At 40.5% G+C, this 12,415-nt stretch overlaps 1 protein-coding gene across 9 annotated transcripts in view; it reads right to left on the bottom strand.

Moving 5' to 3' along the window:
- Positions 1-4,263, bottom strand: part of LCORL (ligand dependent nuclear receptor corepressor like) — a 182,431-nt gene extending 178,168 nt beyond the window's left edge. For 8 of the 9 annotated variants that reach the window (XM_081245507.1, XM_081245498.1, XM_081245501.1 and 5 more), the window contains exon 1: positions 3,965-4,263. In XM_081245507.1, the coding sequence (XP_081101633.1) occupies positions 3,965-4,127 (163 nt within the window). In that variant the 5' untranslated portion in view covers positions 4,128-4,263. The remainder of the gene's footprint in view (positions 1-3,964) is intronic. The other variant, XM_081245502.1, reaches the window with a different exon arrangement.
- Positions 4,264-12,415: the final 8,152 nt, after the last annotated feature.

Here is a 12,415-nt window from a genome sequence, read left to right as displayed (position 1 = left end):
CCACATTAACCAAATTTTCAAAGCTACCATCACCAACACTGGGGCAAAACAACATTATGAATCTCAAGATATGATGTATTAAGAAGGACAGAACATCTCTTCAGAGGTATTCCTGCCAAAAATGCATAACCAATCTAATCATGAGGAAACAACAGACAAATTCAAATTGAGGGACATTCTACAAAATAACTCTCCTGTACTTTTCAAAAAATGTCAAGGTCAAGAAATACAAGAAAGGCTGAGAAAGTGTTTCAGATTTAAAGAGACTAAAAAGAGATATGACAACCAAATGCAATGTATGATCCTAGCTGGGGGGAAAAGCTTATAAAGTAAAATGGATAAAATCTGAATATGGATTATGAATTCAATAATAGTATCATTAATAGTATGTCAATGTTATATTTCCTGGTTTTAATAACTATACTGTAGTCAGGTAAGCCAATGTCCTTGGCTTTAGGAAATATAACTGAAGAATTTAGGTGTAAAGAGGCATCATGTCTCCAAATTACCCTCAAATGGTTCAGAAAAAAAAAAAAGATATAGATATAAGACAAGAATGATAAAGCAAATACTGCAAAATGTAATACAATTGGTGAATGTGGGTAAGGGTATAGAGGAGTTCCTGGTACTATTCTTCCAACTTTTCTTGTAAGTTCGAAATTATATCAAAATTAAAAGTTAAAACAAAACAGAAAACTTAATCCCCAGATCAAATATCCTAATAGACTACACAAGTCCTGATAATGTTTAAAAATATACTAAAGCATTTCCTTTATCCTGGACTTGACTTTGCTTTAAATTATATGATTTATCAGATACTAATTATATATTCCATATATAATTCCATAAGATCCAGGACTCTATCTGTTATCACTCAACATGCTGAGTACTAGGATACTATTTATTATATCCAATAAACACTCAAACATTTGTTAGATGAACATATTCAAAAGTATAGCACAGTACAGGATGATTACAGAGAAAAATCAAATTGTAAAAAGCACCACATTGTAAATAAAGCTATTAATTGGGACACACAGCTTACAGGACAACTCTTCAATTATAAAAAAAGAAAAACCAGGATTAAATCACAGAGTAGCCATAAACCTAACCTAAAGAGATGAGTTCCACAAATAGAGAAAGGTAAATATAATTTTCCGTATCAAGAGTTAAACATCTTAGCTAACTACAAGCAGTCATGGCAAGGAAAATGAACTTTTTGCTCATAAAATGAGAATATTTATATATGTTATTTAAAAAATGAATGAGATTACTTTAAAGATTTAGGTTAAAAACTGAGATTTTAAAACTTCACTACTGGCTCAATACTAATTTGCTGTAAGGCCCTGAGAAACTGCTTACAATTTCCATATTTCATTTAAAAATAAGACTTGTGGATCATTTTCTTCCCCAAAGGCAGAAAGAATATTTTATAAAAATAATTTCAACCAATAAGAGCAATGAATATTCAATACAGAAGTACATATACACATATATAGTCACACACATACACACATGCAAAGTAAAAAGAATACAGCTTTTTTCAAATATATTTACAAAGTAATAGCAAAAGGTAACTTAAAATAGTTACACAAAATACATTTAATCCCAATTCATACTGTGAGTAGGTGCTTCACATATAGACTACTGAAAAAAACCCAATCAACTAGTGTATATCCTGCTTAAGAGAGTTTTATTGTTTATTTAAAAAACAACCATGATAAAAACAAACTATGAGATGGATCTTCCTAGGTCTCCCGACTAGGACTGGGACTGTGGGAAATAATTCTCAAATGTAGTTAGAGCTCAGGAAAAAATTTTCTTTCAAATACCATACAAGTGTATACTACATTAAAAATGTAATATAAAGACTGCATATTAGACACACAGCATTAACACAATCTTCAATGTCTTCCAATCCTACTTGAATATCCAAGTAGGTAAGACAGAAAGTATCCTATTTCCCTTTTTCCATCATATCCAATTAATTTTGTGTTTAATTAAAATTCGACTATTTTTCAAAAGCACATATATTTTTGTGAGACAAAGCCGTACTTAATGCATCTAAACAAGCAAGATGAGAAAAAAGAAAAAGCCAAGGTATTCTAAAATATAAAAATTGTCCAAAGACACCATCAAATAACTGTGCCTCGGCAAAACTTAACACAATAGTATCTCGAGCCAGTGTTACAATGCTATCATCCTGCTTGATTCTAACTGAACGAACTCAACAATTTTCAAACAGGTTGTCAGTGGAAGAGATCTTTACATAAGCAATTATAAAAACAGGGTCCATTTTGTATTCGGGAGGCACCAGCAACCCTTGGCTTAAAATTTTTATATAAGAATACCGTGAGGGTTTTTTTACACTTTTTAAAAAGAGATAAAATCACTTATGAATACCTGACTAAAGCTATTTCCTAGAACATATTCTTAGATAAGAACAAAACATATTTTAAAGGGTAAAACAGTGAATTGCTTGAACATAACTTAAATGCCCCTACTCAGAGCAAACTTCCTTCTCGTACGTTTTCCTATATCCACCGTACTCTGAGGTGCACATTTCTGATTTGAAGTTGTACTAGTTTATCCTACCACGATCTCCTTTTCACTAGTGAAAAACAAGAAAGATCTTCAGGCGCTAACCAAACAAATCTGAGGGGGCTTGGGGAAAAGGGGCGCGAGGTGGCGCAAGAACAGATGGAAACAGGGTAAGAGAGTTGTTTTCTTAGGGCACTAAGGTTACTCCTCAACTCCGAATGCCAAGATTTAACTGCCAGTCGAGAAAGCTGCTGCCACTATCCACTCCTTAGACAATGCAACCTTCCCTCTACCTCTTCTCCTACTTTCCCACCCATCAACCCTTTCCAAAACAAACACAACACACCTCATCCCATAAACCGCGTTATCCCCTCGGCGCCCACTCGGTGTTATCCAACCTGCTGGATAACAGCTCCACGCACACGTCTTACTCAAACAAAACAGCGACAGCGGCAAGGTGGGGAGGTCCCACCACCTCCCGCCACCCCTGAGCAACCCGCAGAATGACAGCCCGGAGCCCAGAAGTTTGAAGCAGAAAGATTCCGATCCAACCAAAAGGGAAGACGGAATTGCAGAACGGGGATGGGAGTTGGGGAGGGCGATGTGCGTGTCTGTGCAAGGAAGGGTCCATCACATGACAGTAAAAGAGGACCCGAGTCTTCGGGGCGTCAGCGAGGAGAACGGGGGGGTTTCCGTCGCCATGGCAACACCCCCCCCTCCGTCCAGACTTCCAAAGAGGGAGGAAGAACTTCAAATCCCAACCGTCAGCGCTCGAGCGGCTCCTTCTTAAAGGAGTACACACGGCGCCGCCGCCGCCGAGCGCGAGAGGGCAGAGTTGGGCGCCCCCGCCCCTCGGGCGACGCCCCCGCCGCCCCTCGCCCCCAGCCGGCTCACCCGCGGCCCCCGCCCCGCGAGCTCCCGGGGGTCGTTCAGGTCCCCGTCCCCGGGAACCCGGTCGCGTCGGCCCGCCCGGACCCCGGCGGCAGAAGGGGGTGTGTGTGCGCCTGGCGGGGGCGCGGACCAGCCCGCCTTCCTCCCGCCGGCTCCTCTCCGGCCGGGCGCCGACCCACCGGCCCGCTTCCTCCCTCTTGACAGGGTGGACGGCGAGCGGCCAGGGGCGCCGAGGAGTTTCGGGGAGAGCGCAAGCGAGCCGTTTCCTCGGGGGCTCGGCGAGCGGGTCCGAACTAACAGTTCCCGGGGAGCCAAAGAGCTGAGGAGGGAAAAGGAGCGCGGACCGCGCCGGGCAAGGAGCCCCCAGACAAAAGGCGAGCGCCGGATCCGCCGCGCCGCCGCCGCTCCCATCTCGCTCCCCCAATGAACTGACCCGAACGGGAGATTCAACTAAACCCCTCTGCCACAAACTCCTCGGGCTGCGGCAGCCGTCGCCGCGCGGAGCCGGGGCCCCGGCCCGTGTCTCTCTTACCTACACAGTGCATGAGGCGGTGGCGCCAAGAGTCGAGTTCCCGCCGGAATCCTCTCCTCTCCGCCGCGCACCGAGGGCTCCGGCACTGAGCGGCGGCGGCGGCGGCGGCGGCGGCAGCAGCGGCGGCGGCGGCAGCGGCCATTCTCTCTCTTCCCTTGTCCATCTGCGTCCCGCGTCACGCGCCCTCATTTACATACGAGCGGCGCAGGCACGAGGCAGGGGCGCGAGCCCTCGGCGCGAGCCCCGGAGCGCGCGCCCCCCGGAGGGGGGTTGATTGACACGTGTCACACTACCTTCCCTCTGCCCTTCCCTCCCCCTCCCACCGCTCCCTCTGGGAGAGGCGGGGAGGGAGCGTGAGGAGAAGGAAGCAACCTGCCGCTTCCGCTGACCCCGCCTCCCCATCTATTCCCCTCTCTCCCCTCCCCCCGGAGTTTACTCAAGCGAGCCCTACCGCTCCCGCCGCCCGCGAAAACCCTGAGCAGGAGCCAGAGGCTCGGAGCCCCGCCAGGAACCGGCATGCTAATGGAGCGGACTAGCAACGCTTCCTTTCTGTCTTCGCGACGCGACTCCGGACTCCCGGAGACTTCACTTCCCAGGTCTCCTTGCGCTGGGGCCCTGAAGCGGAGCTTGCTGCCGCGGTGCGGTGCATGCCGGTTCTTGTAGTCCACCAGGGATGGGCACGTTTCCGTACCCTTCGCACACTTGGGCTTGCAGCCTGGCCTTCGGCGTCTCAGCTCTGTTGCGGCTTGTGGGTTTAGCGCTCAGAACAGTGCGCTGCGCGCGTTGCGGGGTCAGACCCAGCCACCTTAACTTCCTTAGGATCCACGATAGAAAGGCGGTGGAAGCCGCTAGAGTTGTCGGTATCTTGAAGGTTCGGGCTGCGCTTTGTGCTTTAAGTGCTGTAAACTTTTGGGGGTCACTGTGATCTCGTCGCTGCTGGGAAGGAGCAAGCCGGTCATTCGGCTGCATCCGAAATAACTGCCAAACGTCCAGAGAAAGAACCCACAGTAACTTCAGTTTCCAGGGCGATGACATCTCGGAAAGCGAGAATATTTGTAAAGATTAGGGGAAAATTGCGGGGCTTTTCACCGGAAATCGGTTACGGGGGGCTTGGATGTGACTGGGTGAAAACTCCAAAAGGGGGCACTTTTATGCTCCGCAAAAAGTAAACTCCTGGAGGACAGCGACCCATTGAGTCTTGTGTACTGTGTCGTCTTTCACTTGGCTAACCCTAGTACAGTGCGCAGCACGGGATTTAGCACTTAAATGTTGTGGAATGAGTTCTGCGCTGAGCTAGAGAAAATATTTCTTCAGAGAGAGAGAAAGCTTTTGATTAGATATAAACTCCAATGACATTTTTAACTTTTGCACCACAGTGATTGTGCATACATTTCTGTATACGTGCAGGGGGCCGAACCGAAGCTATGACACACACAGTTTGCTGAGAAGTACTGTGGATTACTGGGAATTTATGCACAAGTCTGTGGGAAATATGTTTGAATTCTTCTTGGAAACTTCTGTGAATTCTGAATTCAGTTCCATCCTCCCTGTTTTGTGGCTTATCCTTCCTTATCCACCTCCACCTTTTTTTTTTTTTTTTTTTTTGCTTCCTAGGAAAAAGTAGTCCTTGCTCATTGTTACCTCCTCAATACTGAATAAGTAGTTTTAAATTTTCGAAAATTAAAAAAAAATGAAGTTTGAAATCTCATAATCATCTTTTTTAGAATGGACACAATTGGAGAAGCAAGTGAAATCACTAGTGAAGGTGCTTTTGGAGTTACCAGTGGATGGTTTCAGTTGTGGATTCTACTCGTGTTGTAATTGCTAAGATGATCAACCTCTGTAGCTTTCCTATCTCAGTACTCTACATTGGTTAGGATGGGCTAGGTTATGGTGCAGTAACAAAGCATCCAAGAGTTTTAGTGGCTTAAAAACAACAAAAAAAGTTATTTCCTGCTCATCTGTATGTTCATCTCTGGTAGAAGGAGGGGAGAGGGTGGGGAGAGCATCACTCCATGAGATTCTCATCAAGCAACCAAATGGCTTAGGGAGGCTCCAACCAATCTCTGGAACTTCCTCACTTACATGATAGGCAAAAGAAAGATGAATGGCAAACAGGTTCTTTCTGAAAGGGATACAAGTCAATTTCACTCACATTTCATTGACAAAAGCAAATCATATGGGCATGCTATCTTCAAGGGAGCAGGAAAGTGTAATCCTACCATTTGCCCAGAAGAAAAATTAACCCAAATTTACTGGTGAACAGCACTAGGGATTACTACGACCCATCCTTCTAGTCACCAATATACATATCACTCTCCTTACACTACAATATACATTCATTCCTATCACAAGTGAAACAATCCAAAAGTTCTATTCAGTAACGGCATTAATCTCAAAGTCCAGCATCTCTGGGTGATGCTTGGTAGTCCCTGTATTAGAACAGGAGAAAAACTTCTGTTGTTATAAAGATCTGAAAAGACAAAATATCTATACTCCCTGGTTACACACACACACAGAGAGAGACACGTGCGCTCAACAAACAAACACTGGTGGGACAGGAACAGAACAACCGTGGTAAACATTTCTGTTTAGAAAGGGGAAGAATGGGAGGCATGCGTGAATAGCTTTAGCAAATATTATACCACAGCTAGCGTGGACTGCAAACTTTCCAGCCTCTAACAACACTTTCCTCGCCACCACCCACTGAGTTTCTAAGTCATAGCTAAATATTTTAGATTTTCTATCATAACTGTACTTCCTTCTGGGTACCAAATTCTATGTTAGTCAGAATGGGCTCGGTTATGCTCCAGTAACAGAAACCCAAAATCTCAGAGGTTTAATACAGAGATTTATCTCTTACTTAAACTATATGTTCTCCAAAACTCAGTACTGTGGGGGTGAGGAAGAACTGTTCTATGTCCACTCAGGGACCCACATTTACGGGGCCCCACCATCTGAAAGTTCTGCCGTCAGCATGACAAGAGAAAGAAGATGCCAAAGCACAGTCCAGCTCTTAAAGACCTGCCAGAAGTGAAATATTTCACTGGGTGAAGCAAATCATATGGCTATGCCTAACTTCAAAGGAGTGATATATCAGATAGCTTTGAGGACATAACAAACCACCTCAGAACTTAAAAGCTTATAACATCAACTATTTATTTAGTTCATGATTCTGTGGAATAGCAATTTGTGTTAGGCTCAGCCAGACAGTTCTTCTGGCCTGGGCTGAGCTCACTCAGGTGTTTGTGAATAGCTGCCTGTCAACAAGGCAGCCCTGTTTCTGAGGGTGAGCCGTCAGCTGGGACAACAGAGCAATCAATCCAGGTGTCCCTCATCATCAGGAGGCTAGCCTTGGCTTGCTCACATGGTGGCAGTCACAGGGTTCAAAAAGAGCAAGCCCCAATGCACAAGCACTTTTTATTTTTTAACATCTTTATTGAAGTATAATTGCTTTACAATGGTGTGTTAGTTTCTGCTGTATAACAAAGTGAATCAACTATACATATACATATATCCCCATATCTCTTCCCTCTTGCATCTCCCTCCCTCCCACCTATCCTGCCCCTCTAGGTGGACACAAAGCACCTAGCTGATCTCCCTGTGCTATGGGGCTGCTTCCCACTAGCTACCTATTTTACATTTGGTAGTGTATATATGTCCATGCCACTCTCTCACTTCGTCCCAGCTTACCCTTTTCCCTCCGCATGTCCTCAAGTCCATTCTCTATGTCTGCGTCTTTATTTCTGTCCTGCCCCTAGGTTCTTCAGAACTATTTTTTTTTTAGATTCCATATATATGTGTTGGCATACGGTATTTGTTTTTCTCTTTCTGACTTACTTCACTCTGTATGACAGTTTCTAGGTCCATCCACTCACTACAAATAACTCAATTTCGTTTCTTTTTATGGCTGAGTAACATTCCATTGTATATATGTGCCACATCTTCTTTAGCCAGTTATCTGTTGATGGACATTTAGGTTGCTTCCATGTCCTGGCTATTGTAAATAGAGCTGCAATTAAAGCGTTTTTTAAGTTTCGGCTTGGGTTACATTTGCTCCAGGCCCATTGGCTAAAGCAAATCATATGGCCAAGCCCAGTGACAATATGGGGAAATAGATCCTACCTCTTAACAGGAAGAGCTGCAAGACACATTGCAAAGGGGTATGGAAAGAGGGAAAGAAATAATTTGTGCCCACTTTTCAACCTACTGCATGAGGAAAGTGCAATGCTACCACGTTCCCACAAAGCAGGGGAAATAGAAGTATTAACGAACAGAACTAATGAATATCATATCTATAGAATTTCTGGGAGAAGGGGAAGATCATGGCCAGATACAATGAAATACACAAATAGAGTTAACTTTGGAATTCAGCTTGACTTTGAAGAGCAAAGACTTTTCCATGGCAAGTATCACAGAGTATGTTGTAATAATCCAAAAACTCGATGTTCGTGTGAGCTCAGTGAACATAATGATAGAAGTCTGGCTGATTCACCTTTGTATTTTCAACATCTAGCACTGTTCTAGGCACTTAGTTGATGCCTAATGTTTATTGATTGATTTGACAAATGTTAGGGATATCTATAAAGACAAGTATAGAGAGGGGGTCATATCCAAGATTGCCTCCTGCACTGAAAACCTAGTTATTCACAAAGGAGTTTTAACATAACAACAGATATATGATAAGAAAATGTTAATGTTCTTTGGAAAGATGTTTTTGTTCTGTTGTCTTTTTCCAATATATATTGTATCATTGGTTTATTGCTGTGTAAAAAGTCTATAACTTAGTAGCTTAAAAGAACAACCATTTGTTATCACTCAAAGGTCTATGGGTCAAATGGGCAGTTCTGCTCAGTTGGTGAGGCTCTGCTGGTTTTGACTGGGATTTCTAATGCTGGAAGCTGCTTGATCTAGTATGGCCTCACTCTGGTCTGGAGTTTGGCTCCCTGTTTGCTAGGTAAAAGGAATGACTGAGCCATGCATCTCATTATCCAGAGACTAGCTAGAGCTTATGTATTTAGTGACAGCATATAAAGCATATAAAGAGGGTAAGCACTAATGTGTAAGTGCTTTTCAAGTCTTTGCTTGCATTTGTTTGCTTGCTACTCTCCTATTAAACAAGGCCACTCATACGATCAAGCCCAAAATCTGAGAGGGAGAATACTAACTAATGGCATGGATACAGAAAGGTATCACTAAATTAGGGTCATTACTTCAATCAAACCACCATAAATATCCATCCAAGTTCACTATTATCCACTAAAGCTTATAAGCACCTCTATAGAGTATCAAGTATACATATAAACAGCTGGGAAAATTACATTTCTTGATTTATGAGATCATTTGGCAGTCAATTCCCAATCTGGGGTACATTTTAGGAGAATATGATATAAACATACAAATAAATTGGAGTAGTTTGAAATACACATGTTTCCATAGTAAAGAAATATAAAATCACAGAAGTACATGACAAGAGATGTTTTTTTGAGATACTAACCAAAAATGAAAGCTATTCTTTTACTTTGCCACAAAAATAAACAACCCGGTATACTAATAAGATTGTAAAATACCTATTCAATTATGAATTATCAACATGTAACATAAAAATAATATACATTTTATAATTTAATAAAATATAAACATTTTTGTATGAATTAGATATTTGGAAGTATAAGGTATAGCCATTAGATGCCTTAATTAACTATAAATCATATTTCTGAGAAGCCATTTTTTGAGTAACTTTATTAGCTGCCTTAAAAATATCACACTTTACTATATTTCCATTAGTTCTGAGCCATAATGCACTGCACTGATCAGAGATATAAAAATCAAAGACAAATTTGATCAACCAATTATTAGGACATGGAACATAGCCCCTTCCAGAAAATTTCTAATCAGCCACATAATCATATTATGCTAAATTTTATGCAAACATCTTAGATTCATCCATGTTTATGAGCCAAAGATTTTTCAGTACTTTTTTTTCTTGTGGGAGTTTGGACTCTAAGGACACCGTTACCTCAGATATACATGCTGATGCATTTAATTTCAATACTGTAGTTAAATAATTAGCTAAATAGATGAGCGATTTTGTCTTCTTGATACATTTCCAAATATTATCAACATCTTTTTTGTACATTTTATAGGGAACAATTATAAGATTTCAAAGGAGGGAATAAAAATTGAAGAAGCAGAAATATAATGATGATGCACTTCATTTCTTCTACTGTAATGTCTATTTCCTATTCCCAGGCTGTCCTTAGTGTACATAAAAATGGACATGATAGTTGATTCAATATGGTCACTCATCTCAGGGGCATATCTTAGATTTTTGTTCTCCATGTTCTTTGTTTAGTTCAACCATTGGATATTTTTAAATACATTTTTAAAACATTACTATTATACCCTGTAGCCTCTTCATATTAAACATCTTATAGTTGGATACAATTTTCCCTGTATTAGGAAGACTCAGGCCCTAAACTGTCAGGATAACCAATTCTGAAATTAGGGTGAGCATGTTTTTTTTTCTTTTTTTCTTACAAAATCATACATTTTTGAGCTTGGCATCTGAATTGAATAAATTTACCATCTATTTTCTCTTACATCCAGGTGGATGTTAATAGGATCTGATCTATCACTACTCTTTTTGTGTGCACTTGAAATTACTTCTGCAGTCTAACTCATTATTATCACTTTCATTTTCATCCTTTTAATAAAATTTCAATGTATTATATGCTTAATGATGGCAATTTAATCCAATTTAATCCAATTGCATAGTTCAGTATCAAAGTTAAATAAAAATGTCATCTACAGCACCTAGTCTATTACAGTTTAGGAAGAGTACGTGTTGTCTAGGTCAATCCCCTACTTTTTCAGATAGGGATACTGAGGCCCAGACAGAATAAACAATTTATGTAGGTTACACAGCTTACAAGCAGTAGTACCCAAACTAAAGATCAGATCTCCTGATTCCTAATATTGAATTTTTTTGCTATAATAATAGCCATGATTTGTTGAGCATGTACATATGTTATTAATTCATTTAACCTTTCCCATAACCCTATGCAATAAGTACTGATATTAATATCCACATATCACGAGAAGGAATTATGAATTGGCCCAGAGAAGTTAACTTGTCCAACTTCACTCAGCTAGTTAGTGATAGAACTGGAATTTGAATCTGTCTTTCCAAATTTAATGACTGCTTTACACTGGGAAGCAGAAAAGAAGTTAATAATGTTGCCTTGTTAAAAGTCAGAAATTGAGGAACCCGGACTTGATATGATTTTCATGAGGGGCTCCTCATTATTTGAGTGAAGATAGTGACACAAACACAAAAGTACGGTCCCCCAGTATTTAATATATCATTCAGCCAAACTGGAGTTTTTGCCGCCCACTTTCTGATATTTCCATGCTGTCTACTGTCATGGAGCTCGTCTAATACTCCTTTCTGTGCTCTTAAAGCATGTTTTTTATACTTTTTCTCATGGGTTTTTATCATATTCTTCCATATATTATAGTTATTTGTGGATGTATCTTTTTATTCCACTCTATCACCTTGTTGATTTTGAAGTCAAGGCCTGGGTATTCATTTCTTTATACCTGTATTCTACACTTTGCTGGTACCAAAGAGACTTTTGTTAAGTTGAAATAAAAGGGTAACAAATTGGGATTTTTAAAAGAAAACATGAAAGATATAGGACTTTTTTCAGTCCCACCAACATTCTCAAGACCTACTCATAAATCCAAACTTATTTTTCACCCCTGATGTCAAGACAATGACAAAAGGAGGTGGCATGTTTGCATTTTACAGAGGTTTATTTCAAACCCAGAAATAATCATTTGGCCTTTCAGTGTGTTGAAATTCCTCATACAAAATAAACCACAATGTCTTCTATGAATAAAGCAAATCACTTTACCTACTAAAATGTCTTAGGGAGCAGAAATAACGAACAATTTATGAATTTGAAAAATCTTTTCCATGCTGATGACAATAGCTAGGATTGAGTCCTCAGTTTCAAATATAGAAAATATTTATGTATTTTGATATAAAAATAGTACAAAATACTAAAATTTCATGGTAAACAGGTCCAGCAATAAAGCTCTGAAGTAAAATCCAGTGGACTGAAGAAGTTTATCTTAAAATATTACCATAAAGAAGGTTTATTTAACCAGAGAAATATGGTAGTAGTGCATATTAATATCCACCTAGAGAATAGATGTGAAATAAAGATAGAAAAGAAAGAAGCAATTAAATTATACTGTGATTTACCCTTATAAAGAAGAGATATGAATTAACATATGAAGTTGATAAAACTTTAGTACCTTTTAACTTAGCAGTCAATATGTCAAAATTATATAACATTTGATGATTTAAATTATAATTAATAATCACTTATGCAACAGTAGAAGGTAAAAAATAGTCTAATATGATTCTATTGTAGACTTTCA

Source organism: Mesoplodon bidens (genome assembly GCF_964165515.1).
Source record: "Mesoplodon bidens genome assembly, chromosome: 1".
NCBI classification, from domain to species: Eukaryota; Metazoa; Chordata; class Mammalia; order Artiodactyla; family Ziphiidae; genus Mesoplodon; species Mesoplodon bidens.
Note: the sequence above shows the minus strand (reverse complement) of the source record. Positions and strands in the feature narration are given on the sequence as shown.